This window comes from Stegastes partitus, unplaced genomic scaffold, assembly GCF_000690725.1.
Source record: "Stegastes partitus isolate 25-593 unplaced genomic scaffold, Stegastes_partitus-1.0.2 Scaffold51, whole genome shotgun sequence".
NCBI lineage: Eukaryota > Metazoa > Chordata > Actinopteri > Pomacentridae > Stegastes > Stegastes partitus.
In genome coordinates this window covers 791,007-801,291 of record NW_007577782.1, presented here as the reverse complement: position 1 = coordinate 801,291, position 10,285 = coordinate 791,007, and the positions used below count along the sequence as shown (strand labels likewise).

General features: G+C 42.1%; 1 protein-coding gene across 1 annotated transcript in view; it reads left to right on the top strand.

Moving 5' to 3' along the window:
• The first annotated feature begins 1,355 nt into the window (after nt 1-1,355).
• scn8ab (sodium channel, voltage gated, type VIII, alpha subunit b) overlaps nt 1,356-10,285 on the top strand; it is a 43,215-nt gene continuing 34,285 nt past the window's right edge. Inside the window, exons 1-2 of the mRNA XM_008307008.1 lie at nt 1,356-1,802; nt 3,321-3,658. Coding sequence (XP_008305230.1) covers nt 3,377-3,658 — 282 coding nt within the window. The 5' untranslated portion in view covers nt 1,356-1,802; nt 3,321-3,376. The remainder of the gene's footprint in view (nt 1,803-3,320; nt 3,659-10,285) is intronic.

The window sequence follows — 10,285 nt, the reverse complement described above, 5'->3', positions numbered from 1 at the left end:
CCTCTGTGCCCCCCTCCCTCCCTGCTCCATCCTCCTCCTCCCTTTTGCAATCTCTTCGGAGACTGTATTGCGTGAGGAGGAAGGTGCGTCTTTAGTTTGGCAGTCCTCAAAAGGGACCGCGGCACCCCCCTTTTTTTTCCCTGCTCTCTTTATGCAGTCTCCCCCCCACCCCCCACCACCACCATTAAAAAAAAAAAAATTGCGATCACCCACATCACAGAAAGAGTCTGGATCTCTGTCGTCTGGGCTTCTTTTTTAATCTATACGGGTGTGGTATATAAGCATCAAGGCCATTTCTCCTTCTTGCTGCAAAAAATAATTTCACTTTCTTTATGGTGTGATCGGGCTGTGCTGACTCCGTATGTGTGTTGCTTTAAGTTCAGCCCGGGGATGAGCTGTCTGGAGGACTTGTGCATTCAACTGACCTACTAGGAGTTAGTTAGAGCCTATAGCAGCAATAAACCACACTGCAGTATTTTAGGCTTTGGCCCTATAGAACAACGGCGCGCCTCGGTGAGAAACAGTGGACTTTACTGGGCTTCCAAATCACACTCAAGACACCGTATGGCGCTGGCATGATGAACATAGGCAGCAAGTTTTCTAAGAAATACAAGGTGTTATTTATCTGTGAGCCTCGGCCTGCTCTGTATCATTTCTGCCTGCATCCCTCGTCTGCCCTTTGAGGAAAATTGATCAAAATTTCCAGTCAGAGCGTCATAACTTTACCAGAAATGGGCTCAGCTCAGGCGTAAAGAATAATGCATCCACCCCTACAGGATAAGAGGGTTATTTGAGGCCCCCCCTCCTCCTTTTAAAAAAATATTTTGCAGACAGTTTATCCCCTCGGTGGACTTGGATTGCTCACCTGCTCTCACTGATGCTGTAGATCTGAACTGAACTAAGGTGACATATTTAGTGACAGGCAGCGTCGAGGCGTCTCTGCAGGAAATGAAGGATGAAGTTCGACCCATGTGACTCTGATGCAAGTGCCCTAAAGCTACACCTCGTCCTCGGGGTGTCCAGTTAGCTCCATCAGATGTCAGGTCACCATCAGAGCAGAATAAAGGATCTTTTTTTTTTTTTTTTTGTTGCTTTTGGTTCTCCAGGAGTGCGACCGCGGTGCGTTTGGATGAGTCTCCTCCGCACAGAGGACGCAGCGTCACAGCGGTTGGTTTCACGCTGCTGAACGGGACAGTGAGGAGCTTTTCTTTTTCTGTGGGAGGCAGTTGAGGCTGCAGGAGTGCTTAGTTTTCTTTGTCATATATCAAGGTTTTTGTCTCACTTTTACGGATTTAACTGAACCTTCTTTTTGTTACGAGCTGCGCGCTTTTCGTGCCGTCTGTGTTGCGCTAAATGGGATTGAGTGCAAACGCTGTAGGAGCGACCTGAGCTGTCGTTTTAACTCCTAAATGTGCACGTCAGATTGTTGCATTTTATGCAGTATTTCTCGTGTGCCCGGTGAGTTTTTGAAAGCATAAAGCAACATCTGCACAATATATATATATATAATTCTGGCAGTTTTCCCTGCTCGCTTTTTTTTTCAGTTTTACTGCCGGTTTTTAGAGTCCTCCCAGCGTTATGTGTAAAGTGCACATGCACAGCTGGTCATGCTATTGCATCCTGGTTTGAATCACCTTGACGGATCAATTGGTGTGGCGTTGGTGGAAGGAGACTTGGAGGTTGTGCCGAGGCTGGGTTACTTGAAACGGACTTCATCTCCGTCCTTTTTTTCTCGAAGAAGCTCGTTGGATTCCTCTCTGCCTGTGGATTTCCTCTGACTTCTTTTTTTGATTTATGTCCAGGTCTGTACCCTCGCTATTGTTTGCTTGAGTTTTGCGCACAGTGTCTTCATTTTTGACAGCGTATCAAACAGAATGACCACAGACAACTGGAGGGTGAAATTCTTCCAGTGACGGAGCTGATAATATTGTCATAACCTCACTGTTTGAACAGCAAGCAGGAGCCCTAGAGGTTGAATTATTTCCACCAACTCCAGCAACAATTTATAGACTGTCCTGTGGTACAGCTGAGCAGTTTAAGGTGTTATTTGCAAATCAGGAATGAATAAATGGTCTTGTGTGGAGTCATTGTTTTGGTCAGTATTGTAGGATGTGAGTCACCAGGCCAAGCTGCAGTTGTAGTTTTAGTGCAGCAAGGTGCAGGTTGATGGGCTTGTCATGGAGAAAAACAACAAAAACAGCATTTTTTAATAATCACAGTGAATACATATTGAAATCTGCTCAGAGCACTGTCTTTTTTTTCGCGAATGAACTGTCAGCATATAAAGTAATATCATGCAATAAACTCCACCCATTCCCAGAGATCCCATTCGCAGTATTTCATCAGCTTTCTCTTCTTCGTCAATGGGGTTATATTATACTAGTTCTTCTGATTATCGTGTTAGCTGAGGTATGCCTAACTTTGCTCACTGGAGAAGAAATGTCTGGGCCTCTTTGGTTTGCTCATTATACAAGAGGTTTGTTTTGAACCTGCGTGCAGCAAGTACTTACTGCTTCTGAACTCAACCATAGCTCATTGTTTCCATATCAAAACAATTAGCTGAAAGCTGCATAGCACTGCAGACCTGGATGTCTGTTCCAGTGAGATCAGCAGCGACACATTCACAGTACAGAGTGCCATTTTTCCTTCTTTGGTAATATAAATGCAACGGAACTAGAAGGAAAATCATGCACAACCGAAGCATCCCCAGAAGTAAATATTGCAAAAATTTTATGTGAGATACTCGGCGGAAAGAGGCAGTCAGACGTCGTTGCTGTCGTCTGTGAGCATAAACACAAGAAGGGAAAACCTGACACGTCTCCTTGCTGTGTGAAGCTAGGGTCACAGAGGTGAGAGCAGAAAGAGAATTTAATGCTGTCTATGTGCAGAGTACCTGAGTTTAGCTTTTGGGCATACAGGATCAGTGCTTTAGTCATTAAGGTTGATGGAGAGAGCAGAAATAGTGCCTACTGGCCCATGTTCCAAATGTTTGCACTTATTCAGCTTTATTTTGCTTTGTTTGCTTTCTCTTGCAGAACTAGTGAATTCCATCTGTGAGGCTTTGAGCAACACAGAACCTGAAAAAAGGGGGGGATGCAAACCAACTGGTCTCAAATATAAAGATATCACTTTAATCATAACATTTTGTTGTTGCCCACTCAGGGTTATTGATAAATTGACACTGGATAAAAACAAAATGACAGCTTTTAAAAGATGAAATTGTTGATCTTTTTAATTTCTTAACTGTGTCTTTCTCTTTGCTCGGTTCCTTTTCTCACTCTTCCACGCTTAATCACTCTGTATCGTTTTCTTCCTCTCAGAGCTGGATGTCTGGGATGGAAAACAAATAAAGAGGAAATAGCTGCAGGATGAAAACATGGCCGCACCCCTTCTTGCACCCCCAGGACCTGACAGCTTCAAGAAATTCACCCCGGAGTCTCTCGCTAATATCGAGAAGCGCATCAACGAAGAGAAGAACAAGAAGCCACCCAAGCCCAGATCGGACAGTAGTCACCGTGACACATCTGACGACAATGAACCCAAGCCCAACAGTGACCTGGAGGCTGGGAAGAGCCTGCCCTTCATCTACGGCGATATTCCTGATGGAATGGCGGCCACACCGCTGGAGGATTTGGACCCATTCTATTTGAACAAAAAAGTGAGTTTTTATACAGTCCAACTGCACTGAACAGTTTTACATGACTTACCAGAAAAACACTACATTTGCTTTAAACGTTGAATGTTTCTTTAATTCTTTCCGTATGATTTAGCAGCTGTGCTGAACCATCAGATGGGCCAAATCTTTATTGTATTTATCTTATTTATTGTATTTTGTTTAACATTTATTTAACCAGGTGAGTCCCATTGAGATTTACATCTCTTTTACATAGGAGCTCTGGCCAAGAGGGTAGCAACAAGACTTACAACAAAACAACACAAAAATATAATATATAATATATCTTGATCTTAATCTTGACCCTTTTTTTTTAACTGCCAGCACTGTAGGTGAAGATTTTAGGGGGCGGATGTCCCTCAATATTAGAACATGCACATTTGTCCCCTGAAATAAAAACATGAAAGAGCCACAACTGCTATAATGTTACTAATCAATGGAACAAGACTTCAGATCTCGGTGGCATCTTTTTTCTTTCATATTGGGTCTTTGTTCTCTCTCAGAACATGAATTCTGAGCTCGTATAACCATTGAATCCATTTTGGAAAATGTACATAAATCCATAAATATATTACATCATATACAGAATTATCGCCTGGTGCTTAAATTTTGTGTTTTCCTTTATATAAATAACGACACTTAAATATAAATTAATGCAGAAAAGGCACAAATTGGTGCAGAAAAATTCACCAGAATGCAGGAAGTTAGGTGTTTGATGCGCAACATTTCCTGGACATCTCAGGCCTAATCTGCCTAATCTGCCCTCCCTAACATCCAAAGGAAACCTCCGCCCATGGCCAGCCCTGTACGTGAAGCTCGCAGTACAGATGGGCGAAATTCACTGTCAGAACAGACTCAGATCTCGTATCACTTCAAGCAAAATGGAAGCTGCTGTGTTTGATACAGACGTAGGGATACCATAATAGCGAGGATGACCTTGAGGCATTTAACAGCTTTTTAGTATTTTTTATTTTTTTTGTCGCGGGTTTCGGGGCTCGCAGGCTGCATGAGGGTGCACACTGAGATTATGAAAGGCCCGTGAGTTCGGCACCACACCTGTACAGTCAAAGCACAGCCGAGGAAGAAGGACACAGCTCTGCTCTTGCAACACTGCAGGGCTGCTGTGGAACGCGGTTCTTGGCCAGTGGTTGGTCTCATATAGGTTTCTGCAGTGTTTATTAATTATATGTGTTAATGCCTGGTGAAGATGATGTAACAGCCAGAGGGGATGAGGAATTTGCCTCCATGCATATATGCTACCATCGCTGATGACAAAACAGACTCTATCGAAATGGGGGGAGAGGACGAACTGATAGCCAAGTGAAAGCATTTATGTTTATCAGAGTAATAATTTTGCTATAATTGACTGTTTGTGGGCCGCTTGAAGCAACATGGGGATTTCGAGGGATTAGTTCTCTCCACTTCTGCCTATACACTGCAACTATGTTTTCATTAGAGTATAGATAATTCAAATCCTTTGTTTTTTTCAGCTTAGTGATTCACAATACTTTGGGGAGATTTAAAACAAATAAGCACATTCACAAATCAGTATTGGAGGTCGTATCAGTGGTACTACAATATCTCTGTTATATAGGATTTTGTGTGATTTTTCAGCTCACAGCCACACAGTCGAACCATTTCCACATCTATAGGAAATTCTGAATTGATGTAATACATGTACAGATGACACAAACTCCAATCATATATTTTTTCTCCAAATTATGTATTTTTTTTATTAATTAGGGACAAATCCTGCCTATAGTGTAGTTCTGCACCAGTGAAATAGGAATGAGGAGCGAAGGCAGGAGAGAACAGGAAGTGGAGAGAAAAGGCCAGACGCAGGCTGTAGTACCTTCAGCTGAGTATAGGTGTGGAGTCTCCTGTGTGGTGGCAGTGATAATGTGTAAGAGAATCTGTGGCCTTTATAGGAGCAAGAAGCCCAGTCAGCAAGACTGGCAATCTCAGGGAGCAGCACTCCCTTGTAGGGCGGATGGAACTATCAAGTGTATGTGCCTTTTGTGATCTATTGATCCACAGCCCCAGTTCAGTGGTGGCCACAGGAAGGGTTCCATTCTCGTCTTATTATCCTTTCCAACTTTGCTTATTGCCCATAGTGTTCTTCTCCTCTCGCTTGTGGCGTCTAACTTTGGTGACTAAAAGGAAAGTTTCTAGAATAATGGCTTCTGCTGCGTGCTGGTGTGTGTACATAGAGTATATACGCACAGCAAGAAAATTATGCATATAAAAGATGAAATGAAAAATAATGCTTTTGTATGATTAGTGCATGGCCGATATGTAAAATATCAAGTTGTAGTGTTGGGAGCAGCGCCTAGGATTCTCTGTCTAATGGCAATTTTAGTATTTCATTGCTGGAGACTTTGTTAAGGACAAATGTGGCTTAAACAAAATCTCCATTTCCATTGGAGCCAATAGGTTATGCCATGTTTATTGACCTTGGTGGTTGTTAAACATGTTGTGCAAAAACTGATTAAGTTTGAAAATTAGGATTAGCTTAGCAGAATGGCTCTATGTACAAAAATTAAAAAGAAAGGTCATCCAGAGGTGTAAAGTCAGACAGTTTCCCAACACTGAAGCACAATACGTTAGAGTACAAATGGTACCTTTATGTGTAAGGCTTCAAAACCTTTTTTTTTGTTTTTTTTTTGCACAGTTTATGTACAAAAAAATTTAATGAACAAAACGTGAAATCCATACTAATGTTCAGCTCGGTGTGCCTCTCTTCTGCATTTACAGTACGGTGCCACTGAAGATACATTATGCTGTTTGTTTTCTGAAACTCTTTGGCCTCTTTAAAAACTTTCATGTACACATTATCTCCATGGACCGCAGATCTTAAAAGCCTGTGTTGGTTTCAGAATTAACTGATGTTTACAGTCTTCTCTTTACTCTTTGATGAAATAATTCAGATGGAATATTCATAGGAGAAATGATACTGCATCTATGTCAAATAATGAAACAGACATTTTGTAGATAGCTTTTTTTTAAATAGCCATTTAATAGTGAAGTCAGTTCTACACAATTGTAGGCTGTGGCAGTCAGGAACCTTGACAGATCATGGTGAATGGGCTCCCAGCTCGTCTTTTTCTCAATTGTTATTGGCTAAACCTGTGAAATATGATAACGTCTACATCTTTGGTGTGACAGGGTTATATGAGGTATCATTTTGGCATCATCATCAGTATTAACCGATAAAGGCTTTAAAGTGAAATACCTAAATCAACCTAAAATTAACAGACAGCCAGATAATGTATTTCAGGTTGAAAGGTTAGTTCTACCTGAAAATGTCACGTAAAAGCATATCAGGCTTGTTTGACATGTAAATAGACGTAGTTTGTCAACTGAATATTTAAAAAGCATGGTATTTTATGTCTTCACCGGCTGGTGGACACGACGATAAAAGTAGGCATCAGAACATTTTAATTCCACTACAGGAGAGACCTAATGTTTTCTGCAATTCAGTGGAAAATACAACGTGCATACATTGGCATTGGCGATCGGCCATAATGAGTTGAAAGCTATTGGTGTACTAAATATCAGCGAAAAATTCAATGTTGTGCATCAGTGCTCCAATAAAGACATAGTTCATCCATAATATATATTATTTATATGTAGTTTTTGGTCAGAATTGTGTGACAGTAATATCTGATTGATAATTGCTGCAAATGAACAAATTTTGGGCTGATGTTGGGTTCAGATCCCTCAGCAGTGTAAAAGTATGCTTCACCAGTGACAGCTACAGGCTTTTATTTTCTACGAGCAGCGCCACTGGTGAAACCGTCACACTTGTGAGCACGTTTTCAGGGAATTACAGAAAAGGAAGGTATACGTTTTTTGTTTTTTTTTGCTTTTAGACTGCCGGCTTGTTTATCGATCAAGCAACTCCTTATAGTATTTCTATATGTATCAGTACAGGTTCTGATTTCTCTTCATTCTGCTCTTAGTCAAGATCTGCTAACTTCATCAGCAACCACACGCCATCTTTCCATCATTCTTCCATCAATGGTTTTCCACTAATGTATTTGTCCGTTTTTCACACCTGAGGAAGTACCTTGAAGTGCATTCATAGTTAGCATCCATCCTCTTCCTCCTCCTGTCTGTGCCCTCACCTTTCCAGGCTGCTCGTCTCCTCTACTCGACCGACAGTCATCCAATCGCTCACCATTGCACTGTATGTCAATGAGTGTGTCTAAGTGTGTGTGTGTGTGTGTGTGTGTCTGTGTGTGTGTGTTACCGTCAGCTGCAGGAAACCTGATCACAGCACTCATGCATAAAAGAGAGGAAGAGGGGGCAGTGGTGAGGAAGAGAAATGCAGCGTTGCAGTTCTTGTTTTCCCCTGTGATGGGGAGAGGACTGCCTGGGCTTTTCAAATGTCTGATGTGATTAGGCAATGTTAAAGCTGCTGTAGTCATACAGGAAAAGCAGGACGGGATGGATGGAGGGCGTACGAGTGTTTTCGCCGTGGAGATTTCAGTCTACGTGGAAATAGAGTAATGATGTTTCTGCTCAAACTGGCTGTTGTACAGTGTGGACAAAAAGTAGTTTGGTCAATGCAAACGCTTCATTTTCTTCCTGAATGTGACATTTTGGCGTCTGTCGTGTATCAGCAGCAGACCAGTCATTTGTGTACAGGCTTCTGCAGGAAGCAGCTACCAGCGAGCGCACAAGGGAAGCACACAGCTAAAGCAGCAGCAGCTTCTGAAACTCAGCATGTAGCACTGTATACACCATTACATTGTGTCCCTATCCCACCATCTCTGTCTCCGTGCATGTCTCTGTCCATTACTCTCCTTTTTTTTTTTTCCCCCCCCTCTCTCCCTTCCACTGCCTCCTCGCCAGTGTTCTTTCTTTCAGGGTGTAGTAAATTAGAGCGAGGGCCAGGCTTTAGTGCTCTGTCTGAGTCCTCAGTCTCTGATGACACAGCATCCTCCTGTGCTGGGCTGAGTGAGGCAGGGATGGGGTGGGGGTTGAGTGTGCTGTCACTGCTAGCCAGGTTGGTATAAAGAAAGAGGGTGGGGTAAAGGGTGGAAAGTGTTTTTTTTTCTTCTTCTTTTTTTCGCAGCACAGCATACAGGTAAAGAAGCAGGATGACGCATTTTTTTTCCCGAGACAATATAATTTGCAGTTAAATGAGTTTGCAGTCATACATACTTAAGTGTGACTTTACTGCTTCTCACTCTTATGAGCTTAAGTGCATGAGTTGTATGGATGTAAAGCTAAAGATTTTCATTAGATCTGTGTTGTTTTCCACAAAGCATCAAACTTGAACAACATTGAAGGTATTTTTTGCATTTTTGTAAATGTAATCATGATGTGCTTCTCGATACCAGGCTCTCATTACAGAATAGGCTAAAATCCAAGTAGTGGCATAGGTTTGTATTGTCTGCTGCTGCTTTTTTCAGTTCTGCAGAGAGACCTTTTTGTACAGATATGCTATATAAAAATAAAACTATGTGCTAGTAGTGCAAAACCCTGGAATATTTGGTTTTCAATTACAACAGCAAATGTTGGCCTTTTTTTCTGGATAGGTCCTATTTTAGGCACTAATTTCATTGCCATTTTCTCACACGTGTACCGATTAGAGTGCCTGAACCTACAGTCAGTTTTGTGAGGTCCGTGTCAGACTGGGGTCCTGGGATGACTAAGAGAAGTACAACGCCCCTTCCTTGTTTTTTTGCTCTCCATTATTTCTCTGCTTGCATCTCCCCGAGCTCGCTCTCTCTTTCTCCGTCCTCCCCTCCTCGTCTCTCTCTCCGTTTCTCTCTCTGCTGCGTGCCTTACCCATTCCTCCTCCCTCCATCTACTCATACATCTCAGGTTTGGCTCTCTGCTCTCTGCAGCTCTTTGGCTTTCTGTTCTGCATCAATCCCCCTCCATCCCCTCATCTCTGACTCTCTCTCTCTCTCTCTCTTCGGCTCTCTTTTTGCTGCTGTCCCATACCCCTGCAAGCCCCTCTCCACTATTCTACCCCCTCGCCCAAACACACAGACACAAACACACATACACTGTCCTCGCAGCTGCATTCTGCCGATTCTTGCATATGTGCCTTTTTTCTTTAATGTTCTTTGGAGAAGTAAGAATAATTCTACAGCTTTCCTGCAAATCTGGCTTTGTACTGTAAAACCCAATCTGCTGACCTGTCTATTTATACATAGGTGTATGATATGTATAAATATGTAGGTAGATCTGTGTTATGGTGATGAGTATGTCCTACCCCTCTGTGGTTACAGTGTTTTGTTTGGTGCCACAGCTATATATTTATAGAGAGCTTTCTAAAAAAAAAACATGTTTCTGTTCTTTGAAGTCACATTTGCCAGATACAACAGTTGATACATAAAAAAATGGCATAGCCACTCCGTGTGCTGCTATGTTTATCCGAGTGAATCGATGCAGTTCCTCCTCAGTTTATCAAACATACTAGTGTACCACACGGTTGATATTTTGATCCCATTGGAACACCTTTCTAACAGGCAAAACCTTCATTTCAGTTGGTTAATGATTAATTAAACTGGACAAAATTAATGATCGATCTGTCAATTAATCACTTTGACGAATTTGAGCAATCAAGAATGTAACAACCAGCAGTGTGGTGTT